Source organism: Saccostrea echinata, unplaced genomic scaffold (assembly GCF_033153115.1).
Source record: "Saccostrea echinata isolate AGI-Se365-2 ecotype Australia unplaced genomic scaffold, CSIRO_AGI_Sech_v1 ptg000057l, whole genome shotgun sequence".
Lineage (NCBI taxonomy): Eukaryota > Metazoa > Mollusca > Bivalvia > Ostreida > Ostreidae > Saccostrea > Saccostrea echinata.
The window spans coordinates 1,187,205-1,210,765 of record NW_026889806.1 but is presented as its reverse complement, the minus strand read 5'-3'; the positions used below and the strand labels follow the sequence as shown (position 1 = coordinate 1,210,765).

General features: G+C 32.6%; 2 protein-coding genes across 2 annotated transcripts; both read right to left on the bottom strand.

Annotated features, from left to right (window-relative positions):
- Window positions 1–3,899: 3,899 nt before the first annotated feature.
- Window positions 3,900–5,607, bottom strand: LOC133174248 (uncharacterized). The gene is made up of 3 exons (XM_061309328.1): window positions 5,356–5,607; window positions 5,065–5,094; window positions 3,900–4,138 (listed from the first exon to the last, which is right to left on the bottom strand). The coding sequence occupies exons 1-3, from the start codon at window positions 5,555–5,557 to the stop codon at window positions 4,053–4,055; spliced, it is 318 nt and encodes a 105-aa protein (XP_061165312.1). The 5' UTR covers window positions 5,558–5,607; the 3' UTR covers window positions 3,900–4,052.
- Window positions 5,608–12,413: 6,806 nt separating this feature from the next.
- LOC133174031 (uncharacterized) lies at window positions 12,414–23,549 on the bottom strand (the record flags this gene model as incomplete). The annotated part of the gene is given in 13 exon segments (XM_061309073.1): window positions 12,414–13,144; window positions 13,945–14,190; window positions 15,284–15,392; window positions 17,069–17,265; window positions 17,846–18,411; window positions 18,916–19,051; window positions 19,273–19,546; window positions 19,659–19,847; window positions 19,948–20,113; window positions 20,184–20,393; window positions 20,523–20,643; window positions 20,772–23,520; window positions 23,523–23,549. Coding segments are annotated over 13 exon segments (5,037 nt in total), but the record flags the coding sequence as incomplete, so codon positions are not given.
- Between the last annotated feature and the right edge of the window lie 12 nt (window positions 23,550–23,561).

Sequence of the window (23,561 nt, the reverse complement as noted above, 5' to 3'; positions counted from 1 at the left end):
ATTCTTTATCCACTGAATTTTTTATGGATTTTTTTCCGTTTCTCCCGATCATGTCAAGGAGCATACGGCGGTTATGACCGCTCGTTAGGGGATTCTCACTCCTCCAAGGCACCTGATCCCACCTCTGATGTTTTAGAAGTCCGTGTTTGCTCTGCTCCTGATTTGTTTGGGTTTTTTTTTTCGAATGGACTTCTGAGTTTTGAATACTGTTTGTTATCACCATATTTCATCTTGAATCTCAAATCACAACTCGCAAAATAAAGTATCTGCAAAAAGACAAAATTATTCAACTAAGCAGAGATTAGTATACGTAGGAGATAGGTCTTCCAATAAATTGTTGGAGCTTCTAAGGATATTTATTTTGCTTTTTTTTTATAATCAGGGATTCTAATGAAGTAAAACGTACGTAGAAACTTCTAAACTTAAAAAATCTATGCAGTTTTCAAAGATTAAATGAATAATTTTAGTATTCTATGCTAAAAAAATAATCTTAAGAGACACATTATACAATTAGCACAGGGATATCATTGTGGTGATACTTGGTTTATTGAGAGGGAGCATGTTGCATTTTGGGGGTTTGAATGCACAAATATGCACAAAAAAGAATGTTTAAAGGAGTTTTCGCATTCCCCAAGGACGCTGGCGGGAGGAAAATTGCAAGTGTCGCCACTCATGATCATCATTTACGCTCCAGCCAAGAATCTTTGTGCTTCTAATTTTATTTTACATGAATAAATAGTTTTGCATGAAAACTGGGGTACGGCGATATTTAATTGAATTGAATTGTAAAAGATTTCAAATTTCGAGGACATGATATTCAAGTAACAGATAAAGCTTATATAGAATTTATTTAAATATTAATTTTTCATATACTGATTACGAGACCTTAAGTTACTCATAACTTTAAATAAGACAGAAGATATAACGTTACAAATTCTTCAGTTTAGTCGATGTTCTGGGTTGTCATCAGCTTTGTCTTTTCTTTCCTCGCTACTTGTCAACGAAAACTGATTTTTTTCTGTTATTTTTTTTTATTTTTCTGGATTATCAAACGTGTAGGTTGACTGTCCATTAACAAAGGAATATTTCTAATGGAAAGTTTCTTTCATCCATTCTGGAGAAGTGATTTATTTTAGGTCAAACATGTATTCTATCTATTTTTCCTTACATTTAACCATTCGAGATTTGATACATATGAAGTCAAAGTAACCCTCTATCTGATAAGAAGGCGTTTTCACTATGAGGACTCTGAATCTATTTACGACTGTTTTTTAAGCTACTTGATCGGTAAAATTGAAAAATAAAATGTAATACAAATATAATTGCGTTTGATATCAAGAAATTTAGCATGTGATAAAACACTTTCAAGACTAATATCATCTTTCCAATTCCTGACTCATTACTATAAAGAGAGAAAATGGCTCTTATTCTGTTTGTGCTTAAAATGCTAAGCATTAATAGTGAGGATGCATATTGGAGAAGTCACCGCAATTCATAAAGATAATGCAATTAATTCCTGACGCTGATAAATGTCACTTTTAAAAAACGCTGATTACACAGAAAAAAAAATTCAGGAGAAACAGTTATGTTCAGGTTCATGTACCATAATCAAAATCCTAAATTATGAGGATGTAAGAGAAAACTCATCTCTAAATGACACGAATATAATTTATATTATCTAACACGACTTTAAATGGAAAATTTGAATTCTGAAATGACCCAGTTAAGTTGTATACATGTAGCATGAAAGGTAAGGCGTGAAAATAAAATTTGACAATGGTTTGATACTCAGTTTATTCTGTGCGCATTTTTTCATGAATACTTCCTCTGTAAAGCATGCTCTTATGAGTGTGTTTCGCAGACTTTCAAGTACCAAAACCAAATATATTCGAATTTTTCATTGCTCCCACTTTCATACAAATAATAATATATATACACAAAACATATTCATATATAAAATAAAAAAAAACTTTCAAACACTTTTTGAAATATTTCGACCATGTTACCAGCCTTCATCAGTCGTGTTTATTTGAATGCAACACACACACACACACACACCCCCTTATATATATATATATATATATATATATATATATATATATATATATATATATATATATATATATATATATATATATATATATATATATATATATATATATATATGAAATATGTGGAGATAACGAACAGTATATTCGAGCTTAAATGTCCATTAAACATTACAAAATAGGAGCAGGGCAAAAACGGACCTCTAAGGCAACAGAGGTGGGATCAGGTGCCATGGAGGAGTTAGCATCCCCTGCCGACCGGTCACATCTGCCGTGTGCTCGTTGTCATGATCAGGAAATAACGGAAAAATCCGTCGACAATTCAGTGTGTAAATAATGGCCTAACAGTTAGTATGATAAAATTCAGTCAGCATTTGACTTTATGAAAGATTGTATTTGCTGACAAGGTCATTGTACCGACCATAGAATTACGAAATGATGACTTTAAGCGAGACTGCTTATGTTCTTATTTCATCAACTTCTTTGTCAATAACTTACCTCGTTTTAGAAATTGTTCATGCTCTGGCGTGTGGAATCAACTGAGAGATATAAACACCGTATGCAGTGGATAAGGGTTTATTGCTGCATAAGTTAGGGAAGTTGGCGATTGAAAGTTAAAGTCATCACGTTTATCATAAAGCTTTGTTGTAAGATTGCCATTAACGTCTTTTTCTAATAAAATATCCAAATATGAAACAGGTGTGTCAGACTCTGTGGTATCTTTTATCTCAAACTCACTGAGATATATCGTGGCGACATAAGAATGGAAATAACCATTGTTAATTGACAATACGTGGTCTTTATATCTAAATGTCGAGTTGAAGGCCACAGCAAATTATATATATACATATATTTTTGCGAACGCCAGCAACTATCTCAGTTTTTTTTTACTGGAATGCGCACTCTTTAGTGTAGAAGAGTCTGGGAAATCATATGTGTTTTATTTTATCATTTGAACACACATTATCTCAGTTTGAAGTTTTGTCGTCTTACCTGCGCAAGAAAGGAAACTTGGACTCTGTTTTGTCGCAGGTTCTCAGAAATCAGTAATGTTTTAAACCCGAGAATAAAATTCCTAGCTTTTCGTCACTACATAATGGAAGATTTAAATACGTTGTTCATGGCTCTACTATTTCCTTAAAATTATTGTATCTTCCATCTTAACATTGGCATTACGGTGGACGACACAATGCTCAAAGCGCTTTATGATTATGTCTTGAATAATAAATTCAAAATTTGCAAAATTGCAAAGTAATGACAGTCCTGACACGAAAACCACTGAAGTTTAACCCCCCCCCCCCCCATGTTCAGCACTATCTACTATATTGATAATTAAACAATTAATCAAGCAAAATAAACCAATGGTTCCAAACCTACTTCTGTGTTTAATAATGAATAATATATATTTGAGAAATAAGGTTTCAATTTTAAACATCTATCGGGATATTGATACGGATTGGTCACGTGATCAAATTTTAATCACATATCAATGTTATAAGAGAACACATTTGCAATGTAATTACTAAAGTGCTATCTAACTATCTTTAAATAATTAAGCTCAATTTAGAAAAAAGTAACCTGATTAGTCCACAGTACTTATTTTCTTTTGGGGCCTTTTTTTTAGGTATCATATAATTAGCAATTATGAATTCTTTCATATTCAATGGTGAGAATTTAAAATTTTTAGGTGAATTATTAAAAACATTCACGTCTTATACAGAAGAGAATACTTTCATGTTTTGATAAGCGAGGATTGTTTTTTGTTCTCTTCGTATGGAATACAAATTATATTTTAAAAAACATAAAAGGGTCAGGGATGGTCCGTTAAAACATTTTTACAACAAAACACACTTTTACTCATATTTGATTTACTTGTTAAAAATTCGATTACCAATCACATGTCTAAACAAAGCTTTTTCATCATTTTTCGGGGATTGCATGAAAATGGTTTTATTTTTCAAACTGTAATAAGTGTAATTACATTTAAAACTGTCATAGAATCATTCATCTTTCTGCACAGTTGGTGGCAATACAGTCTTGACGGTCATCTGGATCTTGAATCTCATCACATAATGAACAAAATGTATCAACTGCAAAAGACAAGAATCATCTGCAAAGTCATGAACAATTATGTTTCTATCTGTTAATATGATATGCAATTGATAACAAACAATACCTAGATGTATGAGCCCAAACGCTCATCTAAGTCAGATTAGCTCCGTTTTTCTTGAGAGGAGATTTTTTTTAAAGATTTTTCCCATTTTATTTATAAAATGATTTTGTACTCCATATTGGGACCTACCTCCGCTCTGGAGCCATAATTTGAACAAACTAGGTCTGCACTACTTGAGGATCTTACTTATTTTTTTTTTTATTTTTGAATAATCATGCTCCGGTAGATCTAAGGGGACAATTACTTGAAACAAACTTGGATCTACATGCAAGCTGTGTTTGGAAGTTTCATTTCTTCTGGCCTAGTTGTTCTTGAGAAAAAAGATTTTTAAGTGTGATAATATGTCATCATGCAAATCTCACACTATACAATCTTGCCTGCCAATGGCTTAAAAAATGACAATTTTCTGTAAGCAGTAAAATTCCTTACTGGTTTATTTTACAAAGGACTACATTAAAATAAAATTACAGTTGAATTTGAGAAACTCCTTTGATTTGTCATTATGTTGTTTATTAATTACCCTAACTCTCAAAGCATTATAGATTCAAAGCCAATCTAATTATTTTAAATTAAAGAAAATGATTTATTTGCATATATTTTATATGTACATGTGGCAATAATTATACTACTGATTTCACAAAAAGGCCAGGTGGCATGTGTAAATATCCAACAATGTGTAACTGTGAATTTTTTTTCCCTAACAATATAAATCTTATTATCTAAGATAAATTAATACTATAAAAGTTTAAAGCTTAATATGATTAACAAGTAAAAGGACTTTTTCAAATAATTGAACAAAAAATTAAGATTACACAATTTGTTCTTAACGAAAGACTAACTTACATATGTCCTCGTCATCTTCTCCGTTTTTTTCTAAAAACAAATAAAAAAAAGAGTATGATATTACGTCTATCCAAAATATAAGGTACAACAATATGCAACGCAAGCTAGCTTTAATCATTCTATAAAGCTCGAAATAGACATTAAATAAGCCTTTCTTGCATATTACAATAAGAACTTCAATACAGCAAAAATAAGCAAGTTAAAGATAATGAAAAATGAATGGCCTCTAAAACTAAGTACTGATATTTCTGTTTGACATTTTTTCCTGTTTTTTTTTTCTGAATTACGTACCTTCTGAATATATCGGCATTTCTTTGGACCTTGAAAAAGTCCGTTTGTGTGAATAGTGTTCTGTAATTATCCTAATTAATTTACGCAGGAAAGCAGATATTTTACTTCCTTTATCCGTCTTTCTCTTCTGGTGACCAGCGGAAACAAAGGATAGACTGAGGCCTAGGAATATCATAGATACGAAAATGATCCGAGAATTCATACTGCCCCAGACGTCCTTGTAGGAGTCAAGTGATGCTCTAACTGCTTTTACGTTCAATGAACAGAACAAATTTATTGTCGCTCTGTGCACGTGCAGCCTTGACTTATTTTAATTAATTTGTTTGTATTATGTAAGATTTGAAAAAGTAAGAAACACATGAGAGTTGGAAATCAGAATGACATGTTATCACAGGGCATTTCTTTAATAATATTTAGCCATAATCTGTCCTTCATTCTAATCTACTCCTTTGTAAAAATCCGATTTGAGTTTAGATCCCCTGTGGCAGTCTCACTGATAACAAATCGATATTTTTTTTTTTGAGGGGGGGGGGGGGGCAATCTCAATGAAAACCACTTGTAATTGATTCCTTATTATGCAAGAATTGCGTTTGTCAAAAGAATTTTCCTGTAAAAATAAAACACTGTTTATAGCAATTTTAAACCTCATTGATAATGTAAGCTCAAATAAAGCACTAAGCAAAGAAATAAATTTAACTTCTATTTTATCGCATTTCCTATGCCTCGTTCCTTTTTCTCTTATGTTCATTGGATCTACACCACAAGCGGATGCTTGCATATTCATCGGTTTTATATTTGGATAGGTAACTAGAAATGGACGTTAATTGAAACGTAACTGTTCATTACCTTCATATTTCACTCATTTAATAATACTAAGACTTGCAGAACCGCTAACGATAAAACGCCGCTTAATGATAGAAATATCATTAAGCGTTGCAATTGCAACGCTTATTGCCATAAATTGTTGCATTAATAGATGAACAATCTTAACCGCTAATGCTAAATCGCCGCTTTATGAAAGAATCATATCATTAAGCAGATGAGAATGTCAACTATTAATGCAATAATTTATGACATTGAGCGTTGCATTACTACGATATTTCTCTCATTAAGCGGCGTTTTATCATTAGCGGTTGCTACATAGCCTTCATGCGTTTCTAAGATTTTCTCAAAACGATCCTCACCCCTGTGACCATGGTTCAAAAAGTAGAAATTTTCACTATGTACAGTTCTTTGGTATTCCTCTCTAAAAGGTTCTTAAAAAGGTTTCTGAACAACCCAAGCCTACTTTCACTACTTTGTTATAATTTTATTAATAGTATTTCAAACATTTGAAGATGTTCAGCGACAAGTCTGGTTGACATAGCAAACAGTGTCAGAAATCCAAAATCAAAATAAAGAAAATGTAAAATTTTCAAAACAACGGCGAAAGTAAACAGATATCAACAGGTCACCCGAGTTATTCATGTGACCATGAAATGCTACTTCTTCGTATTCAGTTGTCATAGTTATGGAATGATTTCGATAAATTTTGGTAAACAAGTGGACTACGGAAAGATAATAATGTATAGAAATTTATTCTAAGGAGCAGTATTGGTTTAGTTATCACACTTACAATAATATTTAAAAATTCTTTCAAAATGCCACTCCTACAATTTGACGTGATTCTGTTTGAAATCCAAACACATGTACATGTTTATTTTATCAATCGATCTTCATTAATGCTTTTAATAGATGTTTTTTAATAAATAAATTAAAATTATCTATCTGTCAATTGCGTCCTTAATGCTACTTTTACATATTAATCTTTATTTTATTTAAGTGTTTAGTATAAGGGACTTCCATTTGTCACATAATGCTAGTATTTGATAATCTCCTAGAATTGTTTGTTTTCAAAATGCTATTTCGCTACCGTCAATGGTTTAATTCTGATCTTGATAAAACATTGATACAAAAGCTTAGAAAATAATGCCTCATTTGATCATTAATTTTAAACTTTTTCTTTATTGTTATCTCATTTTGATTTCCTTTCAAACCTATAATATGTTTCTCTGCAATAAGGTTAAAGGTTATATTTGTGTGAGGTCAATTCATGAGTGAAAGAAACTGTTCATGTTGTCCCTGTAATTCATTAGTGGTGATATCAACGACTTATCTTCCGTAATTTGCATTTCTTGTATAAAACACTGAACATTAAATCTAATTAGCATCCAATTTCCTTCTCTGCTTTGACCTTGGTAAGTTGTCATGTGCATAACTTAGTATGAAAAATGTTTCTGTAAAATTGAGATATGAGACGTTATTTATAAAATCTTAATTGCTGTTGTGTGCATTACTTGTTAAAAACTGTAAATTGCATAATAATATGTGTTCTTGAAAGCATCAAAATTTTAAATCCATTTTTGTTAGTTTAATGCATATAAGCATAATAAATTCCATTGCTTTTTATGGTTTGATAAAATAGTCAAACGGTACGTACAAAATAATAATATTCAGAAAACGTACCAATTAACAAAAAATTGCAGTGTCTAGTAAAGTGTCATACCAACCTATATCAGAAATATTTACTGCCGTTAATGAGAAATGTCAGATGTAATCCATATGCAAGATATGATTGAAATCAAATGTATATTTAAAAAAAATCCAAAGAACCTGAAGAAGCTTGACATCAAAATGCTTTTCCAAAATCAACAGCATCAAATCGTATCCTTTTTCAAAACTTTGTACAATGAAAAAGGTGAAGATAACGAATAGTGAGCGATCTAAAAAAAAAAAATAATAATAATAATACAAACAATACAAATCTGTGATCAGGGTATAAAACATGGACCCCTGGAAATTCCAGAAGTGGAATCAGGTGCTTAGGAGGAGTACATAAAAGCCTCACCTGTCGACCGGTCACACCCGCCATGAACTCTATGTATTGATCAAGTAGACCGAATAATCCGTAGTCAAATTTAGTATGAAAATAAAGGCCTAACAATTGGTATGAACTATGGCACTCAAAATACGACCCAGTGAAAGGTTGTATTTGCAAACAAAATCATTATAAAGACCATAGAACTTACAAAATGCTGACTTTGATGAAATCCCTGTAACATCAACTTATCTGTCATTAACCTTTAAAAATTGATCGTACTCAGAACATGTTCTTGAGTAATGAATAAATTGGGAGATATTTAAGAAATGAATTTAATTTTTGAAGATTCATGAGGACATGAACTACGACGCGTCACGCCGGCATATTTCATGAAGCGCGTTAGCGCTTCATGATAAATATGCCGGCGTGAAGCGTTGTAGTTCATGTACCTCATGAATTTTCAAAAATTAAATTCATTTCTTATATTTACATTATTTTTCTGATGAGTTTCCACAAATTACGCCATCCAACGGTCATTTTTAAAGCAAAACAGTTTGCACTATACTTTTGACGTCATGCACGGTATCATGACGTAACAATGGATATATTCATGCTCATCCATGGTAGTTCATGAGAAAATGAACAGCCTTTTAATTTGCAAAGAATATTAAGGAAAAATATTTGGAAATGTAAATATATATATAATTTCAAAAACAAAATGAAGAACCGGTACAGTTTTGTTGGGTGTATTAAAAATAAAAATCAAAAAAAAAAAAAAAAAAAAAAAAAAAAAAAAAAAAGAAATCACAAAATATTTACTGCAAGAGCTTTCGCAATGTTTGGCTCTTCAGGCAGTTATACAAATGTCAGGTAGGTTTACAGTATAAGTCTGTAGTTATACAGGATCCATTCTTTATAATAAGAAGATCTAAAAATGGAAGTTCCGAACGACTTTTTTCTATTGTAAATTGTATAGAATCATGGAGGTTATTAAGAAGTGAATGAAATTTATTTAAGTCTTCTTCACTCTTGGTCCAAGCGTGTATACTGTAAACCAACGGATACGCATCAGTATTTGGATTTTAGATTGTGCCACCCATCCCACACAAAACGTAATATCCCGTTTAATTTAGCACGAAGAATTTGTACAATTATTACAGATAGAACCCTGCGTTCTAGACGTTTGGAGGAATTAAAAATATATCTACGACAACAAAACTATCCAATTGATTTAATCAACGCTGGAATAGACTAGGCGTCCCAAATTCCAATAGAGAACCTTTGAAATCCACGCCGTGTAGATGACACCACCGAAGACGGGAAAATAGCCTTTGTTGTGTCCCATAACCCACGAAACAGAAATATCCTAATGGACGTTAAAAGATTTTACCCAATTTTAGAACAATCGGAAAATATGAAAAGTTTAATACAACCAAATGATATTATCAATAGTTGACGACAGGCACCCAATCTTAAAAAATTGTTAACCAAGGCCCGTTTTACTACACAGGAGGAAATTCCAACCATTAAAAAATGCGGAGATCCAAGATGCGGAACGTGTACATATTTAGAAGAGGGAAATAGAATCCAACTTAAATCAGAAATGGAAATTAGAACCAACTCACCAATGAACTGTAAATCCGAAAACGTTATCTGCAATCTGTCCAACGTGTAAAGTATTCTATATTGGACAAACGGGTAAACTAAATGCCCGGGTTCGTATAAAAAAACAACAAATTAAAGACCCTAGTGTGCGTAATACACCAAGTTGTGAACATTTTGCAAAATGCGGCAAAGGAATATTTAGGATTTTCCCTTTTTATAAACTTCCCGATGAAAATGAAAATCTGCGTTTGGAAAAAGAGGACTACTTAATCAAACTCTTTAAACCAAAGCTTAATCGCAAATGATACTTTATTTTATAACATATTGTAAGATTTTATGTATATTATGTGTTCAAGTTAATGCAATATTTGTACATTATCTAATACGGTAACTTTACGCTACCTTGATCTATTATGGCGTCACAATAAACTTTTGCTTTTGGACGTTACCAGGTAACATTCCTGACATTTGTATAACTAACATGGCGAAAGCGCTTGCAGTAAATATTTTGTGAATTTATTTTTGGATTTATATAAGAAATAATGTATCATTTTTAAACATCTATCAGGATATAAATATGGGTTGGTCACGAGATCAAATTCCATAAAGCCCGAAGGGCTTTATCGTAAATTTGATCTCATACCAACCCGTATTTATATCCCGATAGATGTTTAAAAATGATACATTATTACTTATATTTACATTTATGACTTATTCATATTTTATATTTTCCTGACTATAATCTTTAACGCGTGAAATGTTTTATTTTTCAAACTCAACGGCGTATTTGTTTGCGCGTCGACCCTTTATGACGTCACTGAGAAATTACGTCGAACGTTTATGACGCGAGGAACCCGTGTTTATACGGATATAGATACGCGTTGCTTTCAATAGTGTTATATAAGAGAAAACATTTGCATATATATATATATATATATATATATATATATATATATATATATATATATATATATATATATATATATAAGTGTTGGTTTACACTCCTCTGGCCAACCCTCGATGTCATCGCCAATAAAACATACTGTCAAAAATATAAAGATGAATTAAAGTTCAAGAGAAAGGGTCAAGAGAAAAAATGTTATTTTTATTTGTAGCAACAGCGACAAGAACGTAAAAAAGAATAATAGACGAAATAAAAGCATGAGGGATTAATAAAATCATACTCATTTGTTTAAAAGTGTGATAAGTATAAATTTAAAAAAATAATTCTATTCAATTAGGAAATTTCGAACAAAAAACATATCTACGTCTACTAGTTACATATAATAACGAAGATACAACATTAAAAAGGAAATAGTTATGACAGCTTTAACTTAAAAACAAGTTGTTAAAAATGCTTGCGACACCGTCCTTTCATTTATATAAAATAAGAAGATTTAATAAAGAAATAAACGACTTTATTAAGGCCAATCATATACAGGCTCCGTCCACTTAATGTACATACCGTTCACCAAAGCATACCGTTCACAAAACGAACCGTTCATAGAGCTACAGATCCAAGCATTGTAAAAATCTTCGATTTACGCTGTCGCTTTTTTTGTCGCTTGCTTTGGGTATTATTTCTTTTATGCGTTCTCCCAATTCACAAATGGTATCCAATAATTAATCATATATTTTTCTCCTATTCTTAACACTTTATTTACCTTTCAACGGTTCCAAATGGCCCTATGTGGTTAAAATTAAAAATTTCCCATCCCGGCGTCCATGTTGGGAGTCGTGCCAAAAAATAGTTTTTAAAAGAACGTCCATTTGCCGAGAAAAATGTGAATAAAAATATATGGAGGCTCAAATATCATGTATATTCACTTGTCTATAAATAAGACAATATGTATGTTAAAAAAATGAGATAAATAAAACCGATCGGGCGTGTTATTTTTAGCATAACACCAACGTGGAGCTCGGAATGCAAGTTTTTAAAATGATACTTCAAGACAACATACGACCGTTTGGAGCCGTTAAAAGGTAATTAAAGTGTCAGGAATGGGAGTATAATATATAATTTATTATGAGGTACCATGTTTGAAGCGGTGGAACGCATAAAATAAAAGAAATAATACCCGAAGCGAGCGACAAAAAAGCGGTTTTTACAATGTTTGGATCTGTAGCTCTCTGGTTTATCTGTCCAAATTTTCTCAACCAGAGAGCTACAGTTCTCGAGCTAAACCGTTCCGTGCAAGAAGCGTACCGTACCATGCACAAAGCGAACCGTACCGTTCACAAAGCGTACCGTACAGTTCACAAAACGAACCGTACACAAAACGAAACGAACCGTGCAAGTGGTGTAGTAGCACGTTTTAGGGTCTGTATTTTATATCAATTTTAACTACGATTACTTCCTTTACCTGATCATGAGAAAGGGCTCAAAAAAGGTCGACGGGATGTTTTTTGCTCGTAGGCATTTAACCCACCACTAGTGTTTTCAGGAGTCTGTGTTTTTATCCTGCTCGTACTATTTACATTTTTTCTAGATTAATCTCCCCTTTTTTTTCTTTACCTTTTTTACTTTATAGATTTTTCTTTATTTTATCATTTGTTAAGATATATACATAAAAAGAAGTTGTAGTCTGCGCTATTTAAAGATATAAAATGTCCTCAAGAAAACTAAAGAACATGACTCAACATTACTTAAATGAGTGCACTTTAAAATTTGATAGAATACTTGAACAGTTACAAAAACTTACAAAATATATTGTGTAGAAAGATGTCAGATAAAATTAACCAGAATATATCAACCTCAAGGTTTTGTGCCTATTTAAAAGTAATGTCTATAGAAGGAAACAGCACTCCATCTTACATTACAAAATTAATTATACAAGTAATGATTTATTGCAACGTGGTTACTTGGAGGATTTAAGCTAGTAGAAAAAATGACTCTATTCAGGACAAAATAGTACGAGAAGGAATTTTTTAAAGTCTCGTTCTCTTTTGTCATTTAATAATATATACTGTATATAAACAAACATTCGATCAACTAAAAAATATAAACGGCTGAGGACAAGCTTTCTCATTTTAAGTCTAATAGGAAGAACACAAAAAATTCCATATGTGTATATTATCAAAGGAAACACAACTCTCCTTCTTTTAATCATGCGATAAAAACTTATACGACTTTTATTGTGCTGCCCCTTCATTGCTCAATAATATTTCAGATCTAAGAATATATCTACAACAATACGTGTATGTTGCTTTCTTCAAAACCTATACAGTGGTTTTGGGTCTCTTTCTGGTAGCAACTGCTTATATTCTTGTTCCTAATCTATATACTGGTTTTCGGTCTCCATCTGGTAGCAACGGCGATATGATCTGAAAAGAAAATGCTTGGTTTTGTTTTCTCCAGTATGAATTATACACTGAAAAATTTGTCAAAATACCGGAGTCACTCAAGTTGTTATAGTAAAGTAACCACAAAATATAATACCGTGTCTACATCGGACGTAGTTTATAAGCAGTTGTGTTTCAACACAAACAGAATACTAGAAAATTGAAAAGTGGACTTATCATACGTTGTTTTAGTATTGTGTAAGACTTAAAATATTCTTGAAATTATCTTTATTTTCTATATTACAAAATTATTGATTTTTAAATGTTCTATATCAAGTACAGTAAAACACGCTTATAACTACTCGTAAGTTAACTACCGGTATATTTAACTATAGTTTACTATACTTAACTACAGAACTACAGTAAAACTTTGATACTTTCATTTACTATGAAATTTTACTCAGTAACTTTTTTTTGAGATTTCAAAGCTTAAAATTTCTTAAATTCAATAACAGTTAAGTAAAATTTGGAAATGATGTGTGAATATACAAGTAGTAGTTCAATTTAATAAAAACAAAGTCATGTACGACTTGGAGAACATAACATATAACAATCTGAAATCCATAGTTCAAATCCTTTGATTTACTATAGTAAAGACTTTGCTACTATATTAAACTATAGTTAACAATACTAAATTATAGTTTACTATAGTATTTTTTTTCTCTCTCCTATCTTCAAAGAAATTTTCATCTTTGTAGTGATCTCAACTCTATTTTCCATATACAATATTTTCCATATTAAATTAAATGTAGTAGATGTAATCTTAAACTTATTGGCCATACCTGCCACATAGCAAAAACCAGCCTTCTTCAGAAGTACAATCAGCATTTGTGGTCCTTGGTGAGATTGTCCTCGGCTCTGCCACAGTTTCAGCATTCTCTCGCATTTCTGAAATTCGTTGGATTCAGTAGCGTCTATTTCTACAATATCTTCCTCACTCAATTGAAGGTAGGAACCAACATGTTTCCATGACTTAATTACAGCATGACTTTTACTGGCAAGATGTATGGCCTTGTCTAGTCGTCTCTCTGTGAGTTCAGCATGAATGGTTATATAAATGAGAAATTTCTAGAAATAATGTAAATAAGCATCCATTTCATAATAAAAGTAATAAATATATATAAAGTTTTCATCAAGATTCTTCTTCCTGACTTATATACTAATCAAACTTCTAACCCGTAACTCTATTTTTTCAATAGCCTTTGTCTTATACGGCAGTACGATACAAAAAAAAATTACACTATGCTTCTATCAGTCTACATAATTATTTAACACAAGAGTATCGAAATGGCTGAAAAATCTATTGAACATTGACAAATTTATCGTGAAAGGAAACATCGTGCTAGTCTATTGTAGAAAAAAAATTTCTTTGATTTTTGTTTTGGTTCTTTAAACTGTTCTTTTACCAAAAAAAAAAAAAAGGTTCGAATAAAATGCAGTGAATGCTTGCAGAGAAGCGTGGGAGACCCATTGGTATGATACAAGTTTGTTACAGCAAAAAAGAGGTCGGTTTCAGTAAAATTCTCTGCTTTTATCGCTATTTTTGTTACCATAAGAAGTTTCAATTTTTGATAACAAGTATTTTTCCATTTATTCATACATATAAAAAAATCACAGGTAGCTAGGCAATTTTATCGTCACCATAAAGGTGGCAAAGTTTCAAGAGACCAGAGGTGATGCTGACTTGAATTTCAACGGTCAAGAAGTCGGGTAGCAACTGCTTGTCAAGATTGTTGCATAGGCATAATGATTTCTCATATAAAAAAATCTGAATTCACAGGTGTTGAAAAATCATTTGTGGCCATTTGCGAAATAGGGCTCTTCCATTAATTTCATCACTAATTCAATCAAAATCAATTAACCATGTTGATAATGAAATAAATCATAATAATCATAATAATAGAATGGAAATAACTTGCAAGCTGCTTTGAAACAATTTGTGATGTGACCGCTAGCACCATCGAATATGCAAGATTTCAAACAAATAACGATACTAACTATAATTAACCTAATATTTCCTTGTCATTTGCAAAATATTGTCGTGTTTTACTATACTCTACTGTACTTTGAATATATAATGTGTGTCAGAGACAATAGTAGCTAATGAAAAGTGGTCATTACCGTTAATAGTTTTGTAATAGTCACGTTTATACGACCTATCCATGTCACTGATTTCTTTAGCGAGATCGATCCTCCCACTCTTCTTCAAAGCGGATGCCAGATTCACAGCCTTAAAAATACAATGTCAAGTCAACAAACTAGACAAATTAAGAAAATAATGTATTCAAATGCACCTTTATTTTGATAAATGACTCTTTAAATCATGCTTTCACTTTGGGTGTCCTGTGGTTGAAAATATGGAATGTTTTTAATCTTTTGTTCAACACTTACTGTCAAGAATTTGATTTCGTCAACTATGTACAAACCATGATTCCATTATTTAAAAAAAATGGTCTTTAATACAAGATCTGTTTAAAAAAAATTCTTGAGTTTCCTATTTACAAAATCTATTTAGTTTTTGGAGACCAGGTCTTCCAAAAATCAGTCAGAATTATCATGGGTACTTATTGTGCCTCGTTATAAGTAGACTTTTTTTGTATTCATATGAAGAAGAATTCATATTTTTTTAAAAAAAAAAACCTCTACATTAAATGAAGAAGTCCTTTGCTGTGGCCTTCATTCCACATTCATCCTCGCAAGCCAGGGGTCCTGAGTCAACACGTTGCCGTTGGACCCCTAGCATATTTCATTCAATATTTGTGGGCTTGCTTCTCTCATTGAGAAGCACCAATCAAATTAAAGCTTTCAAAAATAGTTAGATAAGGATTCACATTGACACCTCAAATGCACGTGTTACAAGTTGTTTATCATAGAATGGCTTAATGTGATTGGTTGAGAGATAAGAAAAACAATTAAGATTTGTAATTTTTCCGAAAGATGTCGCTACAGTCAGTCCACAAATATTGAATGAAATATGCCAGGGGTCCAACGGCAACGTGTTGACTCAGGACCCCTGGCTTGCGAGGATGTTCCACATTGGGATACATCGACAACGTTCTATCAATTAGCAATATTCATTTTCAATCCTACGTTGATTTGATATAGCTCTTTGAACTCACACCAAAGAATCTGATACATCTGTTTCATACTTCGATATTTTACTTGAGAAAGACAGGAAGGGTCAAGTATTTACTAAACTTTATGAAAAACGTGATGAAGTCAGCTTTCCTATCGAAAACTTCCCTTATTCATGTAGCAATATATCATTATTACCTGCATATAGAGCTTATTCAATTGATTTACTGTAATAGGCAAGAACATATTCTACGTTTATAAAATTTCTAAAACGAAGCAACCTTTCGGCAAATAAGACATCAACAATCTCGTTTAAAGTCAACATTCTGCAAATTCTATGGTCGGTACAATGATCTTATGAGCAAAAACAATTTATTGTTAAGTCAAATGTTGATTAATGTTTTTCAAATTGCTTAGCCATTATTTTCATACTAAATTGTCTATGGATTTTTACCGGTTACTCGAACATGATTGATCGGTGTTGCTTAACGCCGAGTTCAGCCATATTTCGGCGGGAACTTGAACAAGACAAGGGGCACATGATGACGTCGAGTGTTCCCGGTCGACAGGGGATGCCTACTTCTACATAGCACCTGATCCCATATCTTATTTCAGAGATCGGTGTTGCCTCTCCTCACACTTTGTATTGTTTATTTGGACTTTTGAACGTGATCACTGTTCGTTATCTTAACATTTCATTCTTTAACACTCTTTTTTTCAAGATTTTTAATTTATCCAACTTTAGAGTAGAAAATCAATGCTTTTTAACACTCTGTTCTGTTTTTCCAATATTTCACAAATATTGGTACTAGTTTGTCTACATTCTCATACCTTATCACTGCAGTGGCGGGATCTTTTTAACCAGGTGAGCAGTATATCGTACACAAGACTTTCTAAAGAACACCTCTTGTTTTGCTGTACAATGGACTGTATTCTCACATGCTCAAGGCGAAGACCTCTGGCTAAGTTGTACCATTCCTTTCCAATTAGTCTGGCAAGTGATCGGAGAAACTCAATGGTAATTGGACCTTTAAGAGAAAATACAAAATATTTTCCATACAGATATGTTCAGTCAAGTGACCATTAAACGTGACATATTCAAAATTAAGCACAAGTATATGCCAAGGCCTATTTGGTGCAATCGTAAATTATTTGGCCAAGAAATATATTTGTATATAAGCATACGGTGTTTGTGAATTTACACTCAAGCCATTGTGTCTAACCAATATAATACAAAACCACTTGTATAAGTACAGAAACAGTATACATTTATATCAGTAGAATTCCAGGAGACATGAAATATTAATAAAATTTATCTCTTTATCAATTAAAAACATCCTTGAACTAGAATCTAGATTTCTGTAAGAATTGTGACTCTTTAGTCAGGAACCTCTTCCAATTCAATGAATGACAGAATGATAAATTGTACTACACTTACATGTAGTAAATGTACATGTATTTTGCTTGGTAATGGTCAAATGGATCCCCAAGAACAATGAACTTTAAAGAGCATATTCAGAAAAAAAAGTTATGATATATCTAATTTTAAACGGCTCTTATTTTCGGTTTTTAAACAGATTAATTCTTAACGTTCAATTGTATATTTACCTTTATAAGTTAAACACAGCCTTGCTTTTAAATTTCTTTCACAACTGTACAAGGAACTATCTTTTGGTAATGTCACAGGGACTTCAGTCAAAAGTTTCCATTTGACATGTTCCTCATACCCCGAGATTGGGGCATCTTCGAAGCTGTCGCTTGTGCAAACTGCCACTTGAACAAATCCACAATACTCCCTCAGAGATCGTTGACAGTATGGATACACAACCTGGATTTCCCAATCAGCAACAAACCCATTCATGGCGTAAAATCTAAATATTCTTTTCCTCTTAGGAATGGTCGTAATGTTGCCACGCAAACTCAAACTGATGACATCACCCTCCTTAGCATGAATGAGGGTTCTTCTGATGTTGTGGTCTTTTTCTAGCCGATTCATCATCCGCGTAGTGACCTTTGTTTTGAGATCACAGGACACTCTAATGTGTTTGGGGTCATCTCGTCTTTGAGCCACGCAAACATATATCCTATGTTCTTTAAGTGTTTTTATAAGGTTAACTACAACACTATTGACGTCTGGACGCCTAGCTTCTTTTTTCATTTCAACAATTAAGTACCTAGAAAATAAGTTGTTAAGAAATGTATTTCTTTGTGTTGTCACATAAGAAGAATCAAATAGTCTGATGTGCAATGAGATGGACCAGCACAGGATTTGAGCACTTGCCAAACAAATTCTTGACAGTTGTGCGGACGATGAAGTGTTTGGGCTTTTTTTTTTAACAAATTGTTCTAAATACATTATTCCTCCCAGATAAATTCATGAACGATTTTCTCCTTATAATTTCGAGGTCATATCACCGAGTGTAATGTAACAGGATTTGAATACCTCCCCCCCCCCCAACCCATATATATATATATATATATATATATATATATATATATATATATATATATATATATATATATATATATATATATATATATATATATATATATATATACACGTATATGTATGTATATATGTATATATGAAAGAGAGAGAGTCTTTATCAAGCAAATTAAATATCAATTATATCATCAGCCTATTCTTAGATAAAAGTCAGCAAAAAGAAGTGCCTTACATATTGTGCTTTTCATGAAGCGTAACTTGGATTTTATCATCCTTAGTAAGATCTTTCTTTTGAAGAAGCATACTCTTAACACCTAAACATCCTCCTCCCAACCGTACAAGGTAGTTGTCTGAATCGTACCAACATTCTACATATAAAATAGAAACAGGAAATTCATCAGTCTAAAGAATTAATTTAAAATTGTAAATGCTTAAATATCCACCAAAGTCACGTCGTTATTGAGTCAAACTTTACTTTCCTGATAATTCATAAAGCAAAGATACCAAAATTTACTATTATTTATTTAAATAGAAATGTAAATTCATAAATACATCAAATTACAATTAATGTATACCAGTCAAAAAATACCTAAAAAATGGTTGATCGATTCCCTTGATTTTGCTCTGGAAACAATACGCGAGCCTGATAAATAACCGGATTCAGATGTACCGATCCGTGATGTCATCGAAGCCGTCCATGGCCTCGATTTGGGCTTGCTGCAAAGAATATAAAGTGTCAGAGGCTGAGGAGGATCATTCAGAAGATCCACGACAACAAGAGCGCTTGCTGAGACAAGTAAAGATGAATCCTCTATGTCTGAAGTTTTAGAATCATCAATCACAGATCTCTCGATTGGAATCACCTACAGAAGAACAAAATTGTTAATCAATTTATCAACTCTCACGATATACGCATATAAACCTTATGTGATAAAAATCAGATTGATTTTGCAATACATATTTGCGAATCTTTACCACTAAATCAGCCTTTGTTTCTGTCGTATAGAACCGAGGACAGTATGATCCTGCAAGAATCGTTTCTCTGTCCACAGCAGAGGATACTTCGTGTACATTGTGGCCAAACACAAAATGCTCTTTTATACCTGCTGCTATTATGGCAAAAATTCCCAATTGTGTGACCTCAGCTTCCAATATTGGTAAAATCTATTTCAAATTAAAGGTTTAAGCATTATCGAATATACTTATACTTATTTTAAACATTTCCCCATGATCTCTCAGTATCTTTTACTACAGTGTAACTTACACAGCCTTCCTCGTCCTCGTACAAGTATTCAACAGACGGAATTTCAATCCATTTTCTTTCGGCAGAAAGCCATCGCAAGACAGGACGATGGAAATACTTCATTTCAGATTTCATGAATGGAATTCGAACTTTCAATTGTACTTTCTGTCAAACCAAATAGGAAAAACTTGAATGAAGAAGTTTTTCTGATAATGTATGATAATTTCAAGCAATACTATAGGAAGCTTTATTTTAACTTGTTTACCCCAAAGTCGATGTTAAGTGAGGCAGATAGCTGAGTGACGTTGCTGACTAAAAGTTCATACTCTCCAACTAAAGAAGGTACAATTAGTGGATCGATATTTGAACAGTTAATATCTTTTATTAAGTCAACATTGAACGTGTCATCTGGGTCAGAGATGACTATGCATGACATTTCCTCCTGCTCTGTTGTCATTGTCTTAAATCTACACAAAATGGATAGAGATGTTAGCAAGACTATAAACAGAAAAATATAACTGAAAAGACAATTTAAAAAAATCATTTGATCCTCATATGATCAAATGGCTAATCATCTGATGGTCGACTAAACCTACTCTCTTTTAAACTTTCTGTTCTCTTGCATGTCACTGATGTTGCACAAGATATCCTTTATAATTTTGTTAGCTGCATTTGTTGCTTCTTTGCTTTTCTTTTCGTCCGTAACTTTGGGGATGTCTAAATTAATAAAAATTATGCAATAAGTTATGTCGAGTTTTTCACAGATTTTATATTGCATATTATTGAATATATTTTCATATATTTTAAATAGTTGAATGTATTTCATGCTTAAAATGATATATCACCCGTGAAGCTGTCGTTGTCAGAGATATCATCGTCAAAATCAAAATAGTCATCCTCTCTTTCTTTCATTGGTGACATCATTAGAGTTGAATCTGAAAAGCTCTCTCTCATCCCTCTATCTTCAGGATCCTTTCGAATATTTTCACCTGGGTAATTTACATCAAGTACAAAGTCTAAATTCACTTCGGAAACAAGATTTTTATAACCTTCAAGAGTAGATGAAATGTTTGGTTCGTTCAATTGTCTTTCGTCCTCTATTACTTTCTTCTTAGCAGCAGTTGATGTACTTGTCAGTTGACAGGAATCTTTTCTCGTTTTATCTATGATTATGGGTTCTGACATTGAAAAGTTATTCATTAAACTGTCTCGGTTTAACTCGGAACACTTTTCTTCAGCCAGTTTTGTTTCTGTTATCCCCATACTACTTGTATCACAATGGATTAATCGCTCATTTTTTGTACTATATTCATCTTTTGTTTTGGCGTGTTTCCTACATTTTTCGACTTCTCGTGTTATAGTTTTTTCATCATTATCACTTACACTACAGTTGTTTTTGTCAGTCTGTGTAAAATGATTTTCAACATCTACATTAATTTTAGATTGATTTTCTTCACTTGAGGAAAAACAAGAACTGTCTATTCCATGCTCCTCTTTTGTTCTGTCAATGGTTTTGTCTTGAGTTGTCACGCCTTTAGTTTTAACATCGTTGATATTAACATCGGCCTTTTTGGTTTCTGTCAATTTATGACGGCATTTTGACTTAAAATCTTTCCCTTTTTGAGATTCCTCCGACTGGGAATGTGTTGGGTTTTGCTTTCCGCTCTTCCGGTGTGTTTCGTTCTTTTTCTCGTGGATCTTATTTTGAGTTGAACGAGCTGAATTTTTTATTCTGATCTGATTCTTTGCTATTTTATCTTGAAGTTTGTCATCTTTTGCCTCCATTTTATTTTTTGAATTTCTTTCAATGACGGTGTTTGTTTCCTGCCCTTGTATTTCATCCTTATTGTCCGTTTTAGTATCTTCTTCATAGCTATTAACTAACCCTACCACATGATTGCTACAGACTGAGTACTTTTTAATAATCACACTTTTTCCGTTCTCTACATTATTCTCAGAACTCCTACACTCTTCGGAAAGAACCTTTTCCACTGCATTTTTGTCTCTAATTTCTTCTTCATTTTCACAAAATGTGTCCTTTTCTTCCTCATTATCAGTATTTTCGTCTTTTTGCTTATCAATGACAAGCTGGGTTCCTGATTCTCTCTTGCTTTTAGTAAGGATATCACTAATATCTGTTTCGTCATCAGATTTTTCCAACGATTTTTTCTTATCTAAATAATCTTCACTTCTTTCACTTATACTTCTGTCATGTCTCTCTTCATCGTTTAGGGTGCTTTCTGAGCTGGTATCACAAATCAAGTCTTTTTCAATGTCGGTATTCTCTTTTTCCACATCTGTTTTTTCAGAGCCCCTGGATTCCCCTGGACTAGTATTCTGATACCTTTTTACCTCCTCATCTTCAAACTCTTTATTTTCTGTGTCGGGCTCGCTAATTTCTTTTTCTTCCTCTTCAAGAGAATACATATGTGCGATGGCATCCCGAACTCTTTTGAGTTCTTCGTATAGTTCGCACAGCTTTTTCTTTTTCTGTGCCGATATCTTTCTTGAATTTATTTTTGTTTGTGTTATTTCTTTTTCCTTCTCCCCACTGAATCCATCATCCAATTCCATCTCATCAAGCTGAACCATTCCACTTTCAGGGGCATTTCTCTCTGACATTATTTGTTTAATATCTCTATGTCTGTTATGCCTTTTCTCATTTCCATCCCCTTTTGTTCTGTAATATCCCTCTCTCAGCATATCGCCATTAGTTGGGCAATTTTCTGTGTTATATATAACTCTCTTCTGGTGATAGGAGGTTTCCCTCTGGGGATGATGATGTTTAGCCTGATCAGTATCATGAATACATGATTTATATGATGTACTTGGTAAATCATTAATACTTTCCCTTGAACCTTCTTTAGTACCTGCACATTCGTGAATTTCCTCTCCTTCTTTGTGTTTTAATTTTTGTTTATTTCCAGTTTCCTCTTCGTGTAATCTGTCATTCTCTTTTGTAAAGTCCATTTGTCGATAATTATTCTGTGATATCAAGTCTACTTCTGCGATGCTATTTTCATTGAAGTTAATATTTTGTTCATTTTCATTAGCTATTGTTCCACATTTTGTGGACATACCATTGCTATTTATTGTTTCGCATGCAGAAGGGATTGTTGATGTAGAGGGGGTAGAGATTTTGCTCTCAGCTGGAAGAACAATCTCATGTTGGCATTCAATGGCTAAATCACTATGCAATTTAAGAGGTTCTTGTTGAGTGATAGTCTCTAATGATATCTTCTTGTAATCTGGATTTGAAATAGAATTTCCGCTAACTAGTGAACAATCTGTATTCTCAATTGAAATTATAGTCTCTTGTCCAACAAACTTTACTGAATGGCCAGACGACGGTCGAGCAGAACGCTTCAAAATCGATGATCCTGAGCAGGGTCGACCTTTATTAGAAAGGATATTCTTTTGAGTTGTGACGTTGCTTTGGTTGGATGACTGATTTTTAGGGTCATTTTCTGGCAATCTCTCTAAATCTTTACCGATTTTCTTCTCAATGACTGGAATCAATTTTTCATTTGAGTTTACAGATATAAGTTTTCTTACAGTTTTTCGATCCGATGCCACTGCCATTGTGATTAAATTACCAGATATTTCAATACTGAAACGAAATAAATTTTTCATTT